Source organism: Phyllobates terribilis, unplaced genomic scaffold (assembly GCF_046119375.1).
Source record: "Phyllobates terribilis strain yellow unplaced genomic scaffold, ASM4611937v1 Scaffold_1__5_contigs__length_1240528914, whole genome shotgun sequence".
Taxonomy (NCBI): Eukaryota; Metazoa; Chordata; class Amphibia; order Anura; family Dendrobatidae; genus Phyllobates; species Phyllobates terribilis.
The window spans coordinates 189,584,385-189,603,006 of record NW_027362761.1 but is presented as its reverse complement, the minus strand read 5'-3'; the positions used below and the strand labels follow the sequence as shown (position 1 = coordinate 189,603,006).

The 18,622-nt window shown below is 39.3% G+C and overlaps 1 protein-coding gene across 9 annotated transcripts in view; it reads left to right on the top strand.

Annotated features, from left to right (window-relative positions):
• Positions 1–18,622, top strand: part of PRUNE2 (prune homolog 2 with BCH domain) — a 595,812-nt gene that overhangs the window by 41,622 nt on the left and 535,568 nt on the right. For all 9 annotated transcript variants that reach the window (XR_012314194.1, XR_012314187.1, XM_073670747.1 and 6 more), the window contains exon 2: positions 18,110–18,214. Coding sequence is in view for 7 of the 9 variants with exons in the window: in XM_073670747.1 (XP_073526848.1) it covers positions 18,110–18,214 (105 nt within the window). In the remaining 2 variants the exon portion in view is untranslated. The remainder of the gene's footprint in view (positions 1–18,109; positions 18,215–18,622) is intronic.

Sequence of the window (18,622 nt, the reverse complement as noted above, 5' to 3'; positions counted from 1 at the left end):
ACCTTCTTGCCACAGCTTGCATTGATGTGCCATCCTGGATGAGCTGCACTACCTGAGCCACTTCTGTGGGTTGTAGAGTCCGTCTCATGCTACCACGAGTGTGAAAGCACAACCAACATTCAAAAGTGACCAAAACATCAGCCAGAAAGCATTGGTACTGAGATGTGGTCTGTGGTCCCCACCTGCAGAACCACTCCTTTATTGAGGGTGTCTTTATAATTGCCAATAATTTCCATCTATTTTCTATTCCATTTGCACAACAGCATGTGAAATTGATTGTCAGTCAGTGTTGCTTTCTAAGTGAACAGTTTGATTTCACAGAAGTTTGATCTACTTGGAGTTATATTCTGTTGATTAAGTGTTCCCTTTATTTTTTTGAGCAGTGTAGTTGAAAATACACAATAATTGTTTTTTTTATCTGATAAAAGGGAAAACTGTATATAACTCAGTAATGTTATTATTGTATGTGTGATTATAGGTTTCACATCACCAGGACCTGTAGGTTCAAGGATTTGAGTGATTTTTATTTCCTCTATAATTATTGCACATGGTCCCATATTTAGATATGTAAACCTTATTACCTTCACATCCTTAAAGAAACCCTCCAATCAAAATTTTTATCCTCTTAATATATTGCAATCATCATATTATATGGCACTATGTACTTACAATTGCTCATTTTGCCTTTCTACCCAGCTAATTCTTCTTTTTTCCATTAGGTCTATGACATCATGTGATTAAAAACTGACTAGCTGGATCCTTCTAAGCTCTGTGTAGAACTAGGAGGTTAATTTTCCCTGCATGAGTGATAAGCCACTGCAAAAGTCTCTGGCGGGGAGAGCAGAGGAGCAGCTGGGTCAAGAGTTGAAGAGGGGGGATGATAAATGCAGGGAAAAGAGACTTCGTGTTTCTACATCAAGCAGAGAAAAGAGAAGAATTGACTGGGTAGAAGGGCAAAATGAGCAATTGTAAGTACACAGTGTTATATAATTTGATGACTGCAATATATTAAGGGGATAAACACTTTGATGGGAGTGCTTCTTTAAAAAAAGGTCAGCAAGATGTTTATCTACAGGCAAACTGTATATTCCCCTGATTTTTATGGAAGGAGAAGGACCTTGTTTCTGCTGCTCTAGGAGTTGGAAGACCATATAGAATCTGCCTCACTTTTTCAAACTACAATTATGGTATAGAAAAACATGTGACTTGAAGTCCCTGAGATTTATTCCCAATCTTTTATAGGGCAGGGAACCTGTATGGCAAACTCTGAAATACCTGATATGGCCGGATGGCCTTTGGGTTCCTATTCTAAGGAACATGTTTTAAACTTTTGAAACCTTTGAATCCTAAAGTTGCCCCGCTGTTTACAAGATTAAAGAGTAACTCAATGTTTTAATTTTTCCCCCATAAATCAATAGCACAGGTGAAAATAACAAAAAGCTTTGTAATATATCTTAGTAGAGAAACCTGCTTGTTTCTCATCCTGGTCTAATCTTTCACTCTCAAAATTATCAATTCATAGGTAAAATGTGTCTTCAGTGAATACAGAACTAAACTTTGCCCCTTTTTTGCTATGTGTAATGGAGTATTACACATGAAAAATGTATTCTATTGTATTTTCTTGGATACATGTATCAATGTAAAAAATGGTAGAGATTCACTGACAAGTTGTGTTCTAGCCAAAAACATCTGTATCTCATTAAAACTGCCAGAGAAAATAAAATCCGGTGTCTATAAGTGTTACAATGCAGACCCCCGTTTGTTTATGTTGAATTATACAGGTAATATTCATATAGCCTATTTAGTCATTTTTTCATATAAAACATTTTTTTAAATAATATAATGCATTGAAAGACAACAATATCTGACAAAATAGAAGCTTCATGTTTATTAGACACATTGTTGGCTTCAATACAACTTCAAGGAAAACTATTTAATAATTAGGGCTAATCTGTGATGGAGGGATATTCCCTTTCCTTCTGTTGTTAAGTTTGGATCAACCCAATTTACAGCTTGAAACTCATCTTTTAGTGAAGTTCTTTCATGTGACCTCCTTTGGGAGTTGGCACAAGAATATAGTCATTGCGAATGAAGAGATCCTCTCCTCGTAATAATTCACACAACCTTGTAAATACTGTTTGTATACAAATCTAATGGTTCCCCAACTGATGTACTGAGATAGCACTCTGGTGACAAGACAAGTTGTGCTGTCGCTTTCCATATGTTGGAGTCCCAAGTTTTCTTCATTTTAATTGGTTCCCCGCAGAATAACGTTTATAAGCATATGGTCTGTAGAATGCTGAATATGCTTATGTTACCCAGTACTTTAGGTGGCACTAGCTGCTGTACAACAAAGAAAGCATGAGTGCAGAGGATTTATGAGGGGTGCTTAGCATCCTGTGGTGGTGGAATGCCAAATAACCATATTGGACTCATGTCATCTATTTAAAAGTACAAGGAGAGGGACATATTCCAGATGATTATCTTTAAGACTTTAAAGTGGCAAAAAATGTTTGAGCATATTTATTTTCATTTTTATAAGTAGTAGTTCAGCATTATTATAAAATATGGTTTAACTGTCAAATTTTACTTTTATAAGCATAAAGAACATTCTTAAAAAAGCACAGTCCCTGGATATATTTCTACAAAATTAAGGCTTGGATTTAGGAATAAGTCTTAGATTTATTTTCAATCATAGGTCCCTACTTAAATTGCTTGAATCATTGTCTTAACCCCTACACCACCGAGCCTGTTTTCACCTTCCTAACCAGGGCAAATTTTAAAATTCTGACCAGTGTCACTTTAGGAGGTAGTAACTCTGGAACGCTTCAACGGATCCCACTGATTCGGAAATTATTTTTTCAAGACAAATTGTACTTTATGGTTGTGCTAAATTTAGGTCAATATTTCTTGTGTTTATTTGTGAAAATATCGGAATTTTGGCAAAAATGTTAAAAATGTCGCAATTTTAAAACTTTTAATTTTTATGCCCTTAAACCAGATAGTTATATCACACAAAGTAGTTACCAAATAACATTTAACCCATGTCTACTTTACATCAGCGTAATTTCTGACAAATATTTTTTTTTGTTCAGAAGTTAGAAGGGTTAATTTTTTTATCAGCAATTTCTCATTTTTCCAACAGAATTTACAAAAACAATATTTTTAGGGACCCCATCACATTTCAAGTGACTTTGAGAGGCCTATATGACATAAATTATGCAAAAGTGACACCATTTTAAAAACTGCACTCCTCAGTGCTCAAAACCACATTCAAGAAGTTTATTAACTCTTCAGGTGCTTCACAGGAATTAAAGCTGTCTGGAAGAAAAAAATGAAAATTTTAATTTTTCCCACAAAAATGTTGCTTTAGCCCCAAATTTGGAATTTTCACAAGGAAAACATAAGAAGATGGACCATATAATTAGTTGTACAGTTTTTCCTCAGTATGCTGATACCCCATGTGTGGTGGACAACTACTGTTTGGGCACACAGCAAGGCTCAGAAGGGAAGAAGCACCATTTGACTTTTGGAGTGCAAAATTGGCTGGAATCGATTGAGGACACCATGTCACGTTTGCAGAGCCTCTGATGTGCCTAAACAATGAAAACCTTCCCACAAGTGACCCCATTTGGGAAACTAGACACTTCAAGGAATTTATTTAGAGCTGTGGTGAGCACCTTGAACCCACAGGTGCTTCACAGAATTTTATAACCTTGAGCCATGAAAATGAAAAAAATAAATTTTTCCCACAAAAATGTTGCTTTAGCCACAGATTTTTCATTTTCACAAGGGTAACAGGAAAAAATGGACAGTACAATTTATTGTGTTGTGCAATTTCTCCTGAGTACACCAATACCCCATATGTGGTGGAATACTACTGTTTGGGCACAGTAGGGAAGGAGCGGCAATTGACTTTTGGAGGTCAAAATTGACTGGAGTAGATAGCGGACACCATTTTGCATTTGCAGAGCCCCTGATGTGCCTAATAAGTGGAAACTCTTGATGAATTCACATAGGGGTGTAGTGAGCATTTTTAAGCTTCAGGTGATTCACAGAATTTTATAACATTTTGCTAAGTAAATGTAAAATTACCATTTTTTCCACTAAAATGTTGCTTTGGCCCCAAGTTTTTAAATTTCAAAAGGAATAATAGGATAAATTGAGCTGTACAATTTGTTACGGATTTCTCCTGAATATGCCAATACTATTGAGGCACAGCGCAAAGCTCAGAAGGGAAGAAGCGCCATACTGGAATTCAGATGTTGCTGGAATGGTTTGAGGGTGCCATGTTACATTGGCAGAGCTCTTGAGGTGCTAGAACAGCAGAACCCCCATAAGTGACCCAATTTTACAAACTACACACGTGAATGAATTCATTTAGGGGGGTCAGTGAGCATGATGATACTACGTGTGCCTCACAGAATTTTATACCATTGGGCGGTGAAGAAAGAATAATTATATTTTTACCACTAAAATGTGGTTTTAGCCCCAAATTTTTAATTTTTATAAGGGATAATATGAAAAATAGATCTCACGGGTAATTGTGCAATTTCTTCTGAGTGCGCCAATACCCGACATGTGATTGGTAAATATTTTTCAGGCACAGTGCAAGGCTCAGAAGGGAAGGAGCGCCATATTATAGTGCAGATTTTACTGTTATGGTTTGTGGGTGTCATGACACACTGGAAGAGCCCCTAAGGTGCCATAACACTTACATTTTTTTACATTTTTTACTTAGTCCAGCTATGGGACTTTACATTTTATCACTCTGATCACTGGTATGATGCATTGCAACGCATTATGCCTGTCAGTGAGACACTGACAGAAGCTTCTTAGACCATGCTCTCAGCATGGTCTAACAGGCTTGCCGTAGCTGGCAGACCCGGAGTTCGTCATGACAACTTTTGATTGCCATGACGACGATCGGGCCCTCGCAATGACATCGTGGGGGCTTTGATTGGATGGAAGAGGGAGCCACTTCTCTCTCCCATCTTCCTAAATGTTGAGATCGATATCGATTGCGCCATTTAGGGGAGCCGGGGCTTGACAGCTGTGAGAGCCGTTGCTTTTTTTGCACACATGGCAAATTAAAAGTTTGTTCACTTTTTTTGATATTCCTATAGTGTTCTGCCTGCTTTTTTGTACTTATACTATTAGGTTACTACACTGTGTTCCAAATTATTATGCAAAAAGTGTTTAGGAGTGATAAGGTAAGAATTTTTTTGTTTGTCAGTTAAACTCATTGATGGTGATGTGTGTCAGGGCTCTTTATATCACTGTAAGCAATTGCAGACATCTGTGCTAATTAGTTTGGCAGGTGTGTCCAATGAAAGGCAAGACTACTTAAGAAGGCTGTCCCACATTATTAAGCAGCCTACATTTTCTGCTAAAATGGGAAAGAAAAAGGATGTGTCGGCTGCTGAGAAGCAACAAATTGTGGAGTGTTTAGGTCAAGGCATGACTACAATCAACATTGCCAAGACACTTCATCGTGATCATCGCACAATCAAGAAGTATGTAGCTGATTCACAGTACACACGTGTGCGTGCTGATAAGGGAAAATTGAGGACTCTTTCCTACAGGCAATTACGTCAGGTTAAAAGAGCAGCGGCAAAAAAGCCTTGTCATAGTAGCAGACAAGTTTTTGAAGCTGCTGGTGCCTCCAACGTCCCCCGAACAACAAGATGCAGGGTCCTTCAGAGGTTTTCAGCTGTGCGTAAGCCATCCTATCGACCTCCTCTATCCACTGCACACAAGCAGAAACGGCTCCAGTGGGCCAAACAATACATGAAGACTGACTTCAAAACTGTTTTGTTCACTGATGAGTGCCGTGCAACGCTCGATGGTCCAGATGGATGGAGTGGAGGATGGCTGGTTGATGGACACCCCATGCAAACACGGCTACGGCGCCAACAAGGAGGAGGTGGAGTAATGTTTTGGACTGGAATCATGGGGAGAGAGATTGTCGGCCCCTTTGGGATCCCTGAAGGGGTAAAGATGAACTCCATAATGTATGTTGAGTTTCTCAAACAGCACTTCCTGCCATGGTTCAAGAAGAAGAACCGTGCATTCCGCAGCAAGATCATTTTCATGCATGATAATGCACCGTCTCATGCTGCACATAACACATCTGCATCTCTGGCTGCTATGGGCATAAAAGGGGACAAACTTATCTTGTGGCCCCCATGCTCCCCTGACCTCAACCCCATTGAGAACCTCTGGAGCATCATCAAAAGGAGTGTCTATGATGGCGGGAGGCAGTTCACATCTAAGCAACAGCTCTGGGAGGGTATTCTGTCCTCATGCAAAACAATTGAAGCAGAAACCATCCAAAACCTGACAAATTCAATGGACGAGAGAGTTCAGAAGCTCCTTTCGAACAAGGGGTCCTATGTGCAAATGTAACATCACCTAGAATAAAGTTTTGAGTTGAAAACTGTTTGATTTCAGTTTGTAATAACCTGCTAATGCTTATGATTTCAAAAATGACCATTTTTTTGTTCTTTATTAAAATGAAAAGGTTGAAAACTCTGCTGTGCATAATAATTTGGAACATGCATTTTGAGTGCATTTTGAGTGTTTTATTTTTTTTTAAATATACTGCTATCATAGGCAGTTTGTACAAAAACCTTTCAATTGTACTCTAATAGTTATTTGACTGGAAAATTACAATGACTGCAATTCATATAGGTAATTTGGGAAAATCTGACAAAATATTATTTGCATAATAATTTGGAACACAGTGTTATAGTGTTTGGAACACACCTATAGCCTGGCACCTATCATCTGTTTTTTGTTTTAGCTTGTTGTTACACGCACGCCGCTAGGTTCAGATAGGGTGAGACGGGTTTCATGAATTTGTTGGAATCCTGGGGGAACCGTTAACTAGGGCGACTATAGGCTGCAGCTTCTCTCAGGTACACGATATATTCAATTGCTGACTAGACACATCTGACAAGAGTCTTCATAAACAGTTGAACAGTGGAGTTTAATCAAGTACGGCCAGTACCATTTAACTCTTTGAAGCAACAGGCTTCACCACAGTACAGTCTATTAAAGCAGGCACAGTAACATCAGTCTCTTCAGTAGCATAATTCAGCACAGATTAGATCTCTTAGCAGCACACTTCTATGCATACACAACCATAGTTTTTTTTCCTTCACAAGGACTCAATAGTACACGGCATTCTCTATCCTGCATGGAGATGGAGGTGGGGAGGGTTTGATGAGGGAGATGATCCCTGTGACACGATTCCTTACAATCCTTATCTTTCTGATAATAGTCTGCACTGTTAGTTCAGGGAGTCTATCTGACCCATGTTTAGCTTCCCTCCTGACCTGAATTCTGTTCACTTGTCTTCTGTGAGATACAAATCACACACCACCTTTCTCTTAGGCTCCAGCCAGACTATTAAACAAGTTCCCCACAATCCCCCTGGGGCTCTGCTAAACACTCCCTGTCTCCTGTGACTGTGTTAACCCCTCTAGTTGCTGGATACTTCTGAAGCACAACACTTCCTGTCTCTTGTGATTATTAACTCTTATAGTTGCTGGATGCTTTTGAAGCAACAGCACTACTTCTGCATGTCACACTGTGATGGCTCATCTTTTGTTTATACAACGGGTGAAATAAGTATTGAAGATGTCACCAATTTTCTAAATATATTGCTAAAGGTGATATTGATATGAAATTCTCACCATATGTTGGTAACCACCCATCCAATCCACACAGGCAAAGAAATCAAACAATATATGTTCATAAATTAAATTATGCATAATAATGACAAATTACACAAAGAAAAAGTATTGAAAATGCTTAACGAAATTTATTCAATACTTTGTACAAAAACCCTTGTTGGTGAATACAGCTTCAAGATACCTCCTGTATGTTCAGATGTGATTTTTGCCCATTTTTCCACACAATCTCCAAATACTGAAGGTTCCTTGGGATCTTTATATGAATTCTGAGTTTTTGATCCTTCCATAAATTTTCTATTGGATTCAGGTCAGGTGATTGGCTGCACCATTCTAGCAGCTTGATTTTCTTTGTCTGAAACCAATTGAGAGTTTCCTTGGCTGTGTGTTTGGGATCATTGTCTTGCTGAAATGTCAACCCTCATTTCATCTTCATCATCCTGTTAGATAGCAGCAGATTTTTATCAAGAGTATCTTGGTACATTTGTCTATTTATTATTCCTTCAATTACACGAAGTTTGCCAGTGCTGTATGCTGAAAAACTGCTCCAATATTATGATGGCCCAACCTCCAAACTTCACCATTGGTATGGAATTTTTGGGGTGATATGCAGTGCCTTTTGACCTTTAAAAATGGTGTGTATTAAGGGATCCAAATATAATATCACATTTTGGTCACATCTGACCAGACGATAAATGTTATTGAGCAAAACATACTTGAACATGCTTTTTGTTCAGCAATGGAGTCTTGCGTGGTGAGCGTCCATACAGGCAATGGAGGATGAGTGCATTACTTATAGTTTTCTTAGAAACAATTGTGCCTGCTGATTCCAGATCTTTCTGTATATCTCCACAGGTGGTCCTTGGCTTTTGGAAAACTCTTCTGATAATTCTTTTCACTCCTCTGTCTTAAATGTTGCAGGGAGCACCTAGTAGTGGTGGATTATGGCACCAACAGTGCTCACTGGAACCTTCAGTAATTTCGAAATTCTTCTGTAACCATTACCATCAGTATGTTTTGCACCAATAAGGTTGTGAAGGTCCTCAGACAGCTCACTGGTTTTACCCATTATGAGACGTTTCTTGTGTGGCACCTTGGTAATGAGACACCTTTTTATAGGCCATCAGTTGAACCAGCTGATAATATTTTTCAATAAGTGGCAGGATTGCTTTCTAATTACTGGTGGATTTCAGCTGGTGTCATGACTTTCCATGGCTTTTTGCACCCATCTTTCTTCATGTGTTCAATACTTTTTCCCTATGTCATTTCTCATGATTACACATAACTTAATTTATGGACAATTAAGGTTGGATGTCTTTGCCTGTATGGATTGGATGGGTTGTTACCGACATCTGGTGAGAATTTTATGTCAATAGCAACTTTAGAAATATAGTTACTTAGAAAATTGGTGACGTGTTCAATACTTTTTTCACCCGCTGTATGTATGTATGTATATATATACATACAGTTATGTGCAAAACAATATCAGTGTGTTTAAAACAGCTGAGAAACAGCTGAATCTTTATAATAGCATTTATTTCCACATACACAAAGGCACTGGGAGCACTGCATGTTCAATTTCAAATGAAAACATCAACAAAATATCAATTTTAAACTAAAAATGAAGAAAAGGGAATAATAGGCTGTTCAAAAAAATAGCAGTGTCTGTATTTTCATTTACATACTCGAATACGTACAGTGTAGGGATCTGCTAAGGTAGGCGTTAGGCAGTGTTCACACAGGTATGCACTTTCTTTGTCCAAGAAGGCAGATTTATTAAAGTGCATAAACTTCCAGAAGAACAAAAAGCAAACAGCCATTCTCCAGCATAAAGGGACAAAATAAATAGTCCATATACAGGCACATGCAGGCTCACCCGTCCAGATAAATGAAGTTCCGTCTTTTCACCTCTCTTCCCAGCACACAGACCACAGTCTCTCACCTGTGCAGCAATCCTGGCACTTCATCTGGTCAACAAACGGTACCTGCTAGTGTTGAGCGAGTATGTTCTGTTAACCCTTTCGCCGAGTATGCTCGGGCCGAGCTCCGAGTATTTACAGCTGCTCGGTGATATGTTTGAATCGCTCCCGTGCATGATTTGTGACTGTTTGACAGCTTTATTACATGTGAGGAATGTCTATTTCTTACACATTCCTCACATGTAATAAAGCTGCCAAACAGTTGCAAATCATGCACACGGGAGCGATTCAACCATATCACCGAGCAGCTATAAATACTCGGAGCTCGGCCCGAGCATACTCGGACAGAACATACTCGCTCAACCCTAGTACTTGCAGCTCCCAGCAGAATCTATACACTGCTCAGTTCCCCAGCACTTGCATTCTCAGGTTTTGTATCGAAAACACCATTTTTGATGTCACTCCACAAACTCCCCAATCGGATTGAGGTCTGGAGATTGGGTCGGCCGCTTCATAACATCAGTCTTGTTGTTCTGGAACCAGGATGTTGCCCACTTGCTGGTGTGTTTGGGTTTGTTGTCCTGTTGAAACACCTATTTCAAGGGCATTTCTTCTTCAGCATAAGGCAACATGACCTCTTCCAATATTTTTATATATTCAAATTGTTCCATGATGCCTGGTATGCGATAAATGGGCCCAACTTCTTAGTATAAGAAACATCCCTAAACCATTATGCTTGCGCCTCCATATTTTACAGTCTTCACGGGGTACTGTGGCTTGAATTCAGTGTTTGAGTCGTCTCACAAACTGTCTGCAGTATTTACACCTAATAAGAACAATCTTGCTTTCATCTGTCCATAGAATGTTGCGCAACTTCTCTTTAGGCCAGTTAGTGTATTCTTTGGCAAACTGTAACCTTTTCAACGTGTCCTTTTTTCAGTAATGGTACTTTACGAGGGTTTCTTGCAAATAGCTTGGCTTCATGTAGGAGTCTTATGATGGTTGCAGGACTCACAGGTAACAGCCAATTATTTTCTGAACTTCTTTATACGTTTTCCCCTCTCCATTAAACTTTTTGAGCAAAGTTCTTTCTCCTTCGGTACAATGTCTAGAACTATCCATTTTACTCACTGAGCAAGGGCTAAAACCAACAGGTACAACATTTTCTGCTCTCCTACCAATAGGGGCCATAATTGATACCTGTTTCTTTACGGAATGAATAACCTGACGAATTGAACTCCGCACTGCTATTTATTAGAACACCCTCTTTTATTAAATGAGTCAATTACACTCAATTAGCAGTGTGCATGTCATGATTGTTTATTCTTTTGGTTGCTCATTACTCGCCTACACCTTGTCATGAATTTTTTTCCATGTTGTATGATTTTTCCTGCCAAAAACAGTAATTAAACATGTTAGCGATGTTAGACTGCTATTATTTTGCACATAACGATATATATATTGTACTGTGCAAAATTTTTGGGAAGGTGTGGAAAAAAATGCTACAAAGCAAGAATGCTTTCAGAAATAGTAATGTTAATGGTGTATTTTAATCAAGTAACAAAATACAAAGTGAATGAACAAAAGAGAAATCTAAATAAAATCAATATTTGGTGTGACCACACTTTCCTTTCAAAGCTGCATCAATGTCTCTAAGTACATGTGCACAAAGTCAGGTATTTTGTAGGATTGTAGTCAGGTGTATAAGTAACAATTTATACCACACAGATGATAATAATAATCATCATTTTCATCTGTAGGTTGAAACAGAGTCATTAAATAAAAAAGAAACAGTTGTGTAGTAAGCTTAAAACTGTGTGCGCAGAATAGCCAAATTCTGCTCCCCAGGTGAGGTTGTACACCATGGCAAAGACTAAGCAGCTCAACAAGACATAAAGTAGTTATTCCCCATCAGCAAAGTTTCTCCCAGGCAAAGATTTCAAAGCAGATAGCGGTTTGAAGATGTGCTTTTAAAGGGTATATCCAGGACTATATTTTTTTTTTACAATGTGCCTAAGAACTAACAAGCAGGTAGTTGCTAACTACCTGCTTGTTCTGCTTGGCACTGATCTCTGCTGGCACAGAGCAGTTGCAGCTATTCAGCGGATTACGCTGACGTGATGACGACAGAGCAGCTGCTTCTCTACTGCTCTTCTCTGTTAATGGGGGTTGACTGCCAACATCTTGCTAACTGCAGGAAGCCGGCTGTCAATTAGCATGATTTTGTAAGTCACACCCCCTCTACAGAACAGCCCAGAAGAAGAGCTGCTCTGTTAACGTGGAGCAGCTGAATTGTCAGCAGGGGCAGCTCTGAGCCAACGTTGAGTACAATAGGCCGGTAGTTAGCAACTACCTGAGTGTTTTTAGGCCCTAGACAAACTCTTTAAAGGGAATCTGTCACCAGGTTTTTACTATGTAATAGGAGAGCAGCATGATGTAGAGACAGAGACCCTGATTTCAGTGTTGTGTCACTTACTAGGCTGGTTGCTGCAGTTTTCAGAAAATCACTGTTTTATCTGCTGCTGATCTAGCAGTTGTCTGAATGCTGAGTTCTGTATAACCCCACCCCACACCACTGATTGACAGATTTCTGTCTTCACCATACATTGGCAGAAAGCTGCTAATCAGCACTTTAAAAAATAGAAGTGTTAAAAGTTTATTTTAATCAGTTAACAAAATGCAAAGTGAAGTTACTCTAGTGATAATCTCTTGCAGATAAAATACTGATTTTATTGAAACTACAATAAGCAGCCCAGTAAGTGACATATTTGTGGAATCAGGATCTCTGACCTTACATCATGATGTTCTCAAACTATATAGCAAAAAGTTGCTGACAGATTCTCTTTAAAGCTTTTTTCAAGAGGTACCAAGAAATGGGCAATGTTTAGGACTGTAGAATGCTGGGCTTTGCATAGTACCGTTTAATTACATCAATTATGCCTTTGAATTATTTATTTATTTTACTCACTTATATAGCGCCATTAATTCTACAGCGCTGTACAGAAATTATGGGCACTGTCCTCATTGGGGCTCACAATCTAAATTCCCTATCAGTATGTCTTCGGACATTAAAAGATTTCTGAAAGGTATCAGGGTAGTAAGATGACAATATAAGGAGTTACAGTTGTGCTCAAAAGTTTACATACCCCGGCAGAATTTTTCCTTTCTTGGCCTTGTTTCAGAGAATATAAATGATAACAAAAATACTTTTTCTCCACACATGGTTATTGCTTAGGTGAAGCCATTTATTGTCAAACTACTGTGTTTTCTCTTTTTAAATCTTAATGACAACCAAAAACATCCAAATGACCCTGATCAAAAGTTCACATACCCTGGTGATTTTGGCCTGATAAGATGCACAGAATTTGACACAAATTCCACACTCAGGTCTCCGGCCGCAGAACCTCCACTTGTTTACCCGCTACAGTTGAGGCTGAGAGCCCGTCAGCTGTTATGGAAGTGGACATGCCTGCTATTTTTGCTTCATCTAGCACACCACATTCTTTCTCAATCCACCAGAACATCTCTGCCTGCACCTCACTCACGGTCCAGCAGTTTGTCGTGTACACCGTACTCCGCCCTCTCTCAGCACAGCAACCAGCGCTCGGTCCCACAGTTGTGGTCACGTAAAGGATTGTTTCCTCCTACACATGCCAAAACTACGAGCTTGAATTCCACCATCTCCAATCTGTTGGCAATAGAAATGCTGCCTTTTGACCTGCTGGATTCAGACGGTTTCTGAAAGCTGATGACCGTCGCAGTCCCAATGCCAGTTGCCCAGTCGTCATTACTTCTCTAAGAAAGCTGTACCTGCACTACACCAGCATGTCGTAGACAACATCACCCATTCCTTGAAAAACTCTATGTCTGCCAGGGTGCATTTTGCCACAGACACCTGGTCGAGCAAGCATGGCCAGGGGCGTTACATCTTTCTGACTGCACACTGGGTGACTTTGGTAGTTGTAGGGGCAGGCGGCGAAGGGGCTGTTCCACAAATCTTGGAATCCTCAAGGCTTGCGGGACAAACCTCTGTATCTAACAGTCCTCTAGGGCCTCCACCTGCACCCTCAACCTCTGCCATAATGAGACATGCGTTCCAACAGTGCAGAGAGAATCCCCCCCACCTATGTACTGCGCGGCCACGGCTTACGCAATCAGGCAGTGTTAAAATTAATATGCCTTGGAAATCGCAGTCACACAGCTTGGGAGTTGTGGACAGCTATCCAGGCCGAGTTTGAGCAATGTCTGTCTCTGCTGAACCTGGAGCCAGGGAAGGGCGTGTGCAATAATGGTGCGAACCTGTTGGCGTCCCTATGCCGGGGCAGCCTCACACACGTGCCTTGCATGGCTCATATCCTCAAGCTGGTGGTACAGCAATTTCTGATTTAGTCTAATAAGCAGAGGAGGATGCGGAAATGATAGCAATATCTCTAAGTCCCAGACTGTCGTCGCACAGGCGGGTGCCAAGGGAGGGTGGATACTATTTTTACTCTGGTGTAATTGATGCCACTTTAGTGGTGTGTGGCAATAATTTTTTGAAATGTGGAAACTCCTAGTTGGGTCTGCATCTGGTGGATTGCCTGTAGTGGAAGGATGTCAGAGCTTCATTATACTATTTCTACTCTGGGGAGATTGATGCCACTTTAGTGGTGTCTGCCCCTAATTTTTGGAAATTTTTGGACTCCAACTTGGGTCTCATTCATGTGTGTTGCCTGTAGCAGTAGGGCTACCGGACCGGCAGGCCTCCTCTTACTTTCAGTCAACTACCTGTGTTACTATCCTTAAATTTTTCTAACATTAATAGTCTACTAAGCTCATATTTGTGCCACCTGAGTGTGGCTGAGCAGAAAAGCCGCTTGAGCTGTTGCATGTGGTATCAGGGCTCCCAGCACAGCAGACCTACACCGATCTCTCACCCATCTCGTCTTAATTTGAAGTTGAATTCAAAGCTGTAAATGCTGACTCAGACCCTGATACCTCATGAATATCCCATGGCTGACTGCTGCCGTCCCATTATAAAATTTGTACTGTGGGTCTATTGATGCAACTTTTCCTGGTGTCTGCCTCTAATTTGAGCTGTTTTGACAGCTTTTGGGCCCTCGTGAAAGTGTTGTCTATGCGTTTGGTTTTGCCTCCCATTAAATTCAATGAGGATTGGATACATTGGACTAACTGTTCAGCAAATATCGGGACGTTCGCCGATCGGTACAAAACCTTGAAAGGTTGGCTCATCTATAATTATCAACAGTGCCACATGGACTATACTACACCTCGAATTGAAATAATTGGGTCTCAAATAGCTTCATTAGCTATAAACGCGGTGGGTATAGACACCACTTTTAGACTTTTTTCCATGGATACATTGTGCTTCTTTTATTAATAACTTAATTTAAGAAACTGTTTAATAATGCTTATAAATCTGTTAATGTGTGAGTCAATGATATTCTCATCCCCATGACTCTCCTGACATTTAGAAAGGGTGTCAATGCTTCATTGTTTTTTCCCCACTTGATTTTCTATGGCTTTTCCCTTTCATCACATGAAAGAAACGATGATAAAGACCTGTTCATTTACAAAAGATCAAAGCAATGGAAACTATGGTAAAAGAGCAAATCTACATGTCAACAATGCTGCTCACCTTGGCAAACACCAAAGACAAACAATTATTATTATTATTGGTTATGCTTTTTTGCTTTGGATCACTTTGATACATGCTGTGATTACTTTATGTTTGTAGTTATTTATATAAGCTTTTATCAATGATGTAAAGACAAAAGTAGTTTAGCAATTCATTTCATTTAGCAGTGATACACACGAATAATTAATGGCAGCTAAGTGCAAATAATTTGTACATAATCCTATGTTCACTGACACAAAAGATTGATGAGCTGTCAAACTGATGCAACAGGACATGGGTCAACGTAGTCATGCATTGTAAGGCTAGCATGATGAGCAAATGGGAAAATCCATGCTATAGTGGACACTTCAAAAATGGTGCCACCTATATCTCAGTAGTCATAGTAATTTCTATTGGCCACAGTGTTGTTTTAAAGGGTCTTCCTGCCGACGTGACGCTACCCCCAGATGAAGACTTTGCACAGAAACGTTGTTTAACTGACTATCGCTCCATAGTATCTACATTATATACTATGTCTAGTCTCTTTTCTATACTGACTCTTTCGATATACATATACATGTACATATTATAATATGTCTCAAGTAATATTTAAAAGGATTGTCCCACGAACAAAGTACACTTTAATTAATATATCTTGGAATAAAAATAAGTTTTACAATTGGATGTGTTTAAAACAATGTTCCTGTGCTGAGATAATCATATAAATGTGCCCCTGCTGTGTACTGTGTAATGGCCGTGTCTTAGGTTGTGTGCTCACTATGCGTTTTTTAAGCGTTTCCGCAGCGTCAATTCCGCTGCAGAAACGCTTGGTAGAAGGTCTGCCATGTTCCCCAATGATAATCCGCATGTGCCATTCGCACATTGAATCGCTTAATATCCGCATGTGCACATGTAGTCATGCGGATATTAAGCGATTCAATGCAAGTCAATGGCGGCGAAAACCAGGTTTGGAGAAGAGGAGACTCTCATCCAGACTCGGGTATCATGGTATCTGTAAAAAAAAAAAAGAATTAAAATAAAAAAATACATTATACTCACCTTCTGATGGCCCCCGGTCTTTTCTCCGCTGCGTCCGGTCTCTTCTACGGCTCGTCATGGTCTAAAAGGACCCGCCATGACGTCATTTAGTCATGTGACAGGTCACGCGACCTCTGACGTTGGCGGTCGCGTGACCTGTCACATGACTAAATGATGTCATGGCAAGTCCTTTCAGACCACCGCGAGGTGTAGAAGAGACCGGACGCAGCGGAGAAAAGACCGGGGGCCATCAGAAGGTAAGTGTAATGTTTTTTTTTTATTTTTTACCATTCTTATTCTTTTTTTCAACTATTAACTTGGTCACACTATATAAATCCATGCCGGTTGCATGGATTTATATAGTGTGACCAAGTTGTCAAGCACTTTCCAAGTGATGCTAAAATTGCTTGGAAAGCGCTTGACAACCCGCATGGGGAAATGCATGTGAAGAACGCTTCACTTACGCTTGTCCCTGGCAGGAAAAACGCATGTACAATACGCATGTCCAATCCGCATGCGTTTTTTCTGCCGGGGAGATGCAGAAACGCTCAGGAAAAAATCCTGAGCATTTCTGCATCGTGGGCACTTAGCCTTACTGTTCAGGAACATGGTCTGATCATACCACATCTCCTGGGTAGGGGAGGACGTAAAAGAGAATATACAGGCAGGACAGCATGGGATCACAGCTGCTGCTTTCAGTAAGGAAAATCATTTATCTGCCTGTTTAAAAACCTGGTCCTATCTGTATACTCTTTTGCTTCCTCCCCTGCCAAGGAGCTGGTCAGATGACCATGTTCCTGCACGGTCGGACACATCCATTACACAGGAGCACATATATAAGATTATCTCAGCACATCTAATTGTAGAACCTATTTTTATTCTAAGATCTAATAATTAAAATGTACTTTGTTAATGGGACAACCCCTTGTACTTTTGAGCTGTTTAAACACATAGATATTTTTGTAGTCTGGATCCTCATACAATTACTTGTTTACTGTGTTGCCTCCTGCTGTGTATATCACCATCTATTGGCAAGTCACATTTTAATTTGTCCTGTATGTAATTTTTGTGACTGAATAAAACAAATGATTTGTATTTTTTTCTACATTCTGACTTTATGTGCACCTTTTTTTTGTAAGATTTGTTATTTTTTTGTGCTGAACCACATTTATTTCCCATTCCTGGTGGATTACTGACACATAATTAGATATATTTTAGAAAATATATATTCTATCTACCTTTTGAATTGTTTGTTTAATGTTATTAATTACTGTATGCACCGTATCTGACTATTAAATAGTACCAGATAGGTAGTACTCCCTAAAGATAATAAATATGCACCACTGTGTAAAAGTTCTTAGTTGCCCCCAAATAGTGCTAGTGCTTCCTTTTTGTGTGCAAACACTGTATTAATGCCCTTTGTGTGCCCCAAGACAGTAAAAATCACTCTCATATGCCCCATAGAATGTAAAAATGTGTTTATTTTAATAATGTATCTTTCCTTTATTGTGGCAGTTTTATTGCATTTTTTACATTACAAAATAAAGAGCATAAAAAATGCATGTGCTGTAAAAAATGATCTCCTTATATGCATTTTTTACAAAAAAAACACAGGAAAATAAAAATGTGTGTAAAGAAAAAAAATAATGTAAAATTATATTATACATAGTCATCACAGTCCTGTCATTTGGCAAAATTCAGACTTACAAATATAGGTAGCTACTGCTGTTTTATAGGGCTGCACAAATGTAACTTTAGATGTTAGATGTCTAGCGGCACAGACATGCTAAATTGCCATATTCTGCGTGTTTGCTAATGGGGTAAATGTTCTATTTCAGGATCGTGGAAAGCATTTAGAGAAGGTTCATACCATCATTGGAAATAAAAGCTGTGATTTGGACACAATCGTTTCCACATTGGCATATGCTTACTATTTGGACAAAGTAAGTATAGCTTGTATATTGCACATGCTTAAGTCTAATAAGTAACATATGCAGAAAGTATTTTGCAAGTAAAAGAAACTGTTTTTGAGTTGATGTCTTGGGCAAAAATGATTAGTTTTGGGATAGGATGATAAATTCAGATATGCTGTAATGAAATGATGCTCTTAAAGTGGACTGGACTAAGATCATCTTGCAGATTCTCTGGGCACCAGGCATTAAAGAGATTATCCTACAAAAATAACTCCTTTTTAACCCCATCACAACATATGACGTACATTTACAGCTGAAACCAAAAGTTTACATACACTATATAAAAAGACAAATATGCATGTTTTTCTCAATATACGACATGAAATCAGAATAAACCTTTCCCGTTTTAGGTCAGTTAGGATTACCATAATTTTTTAT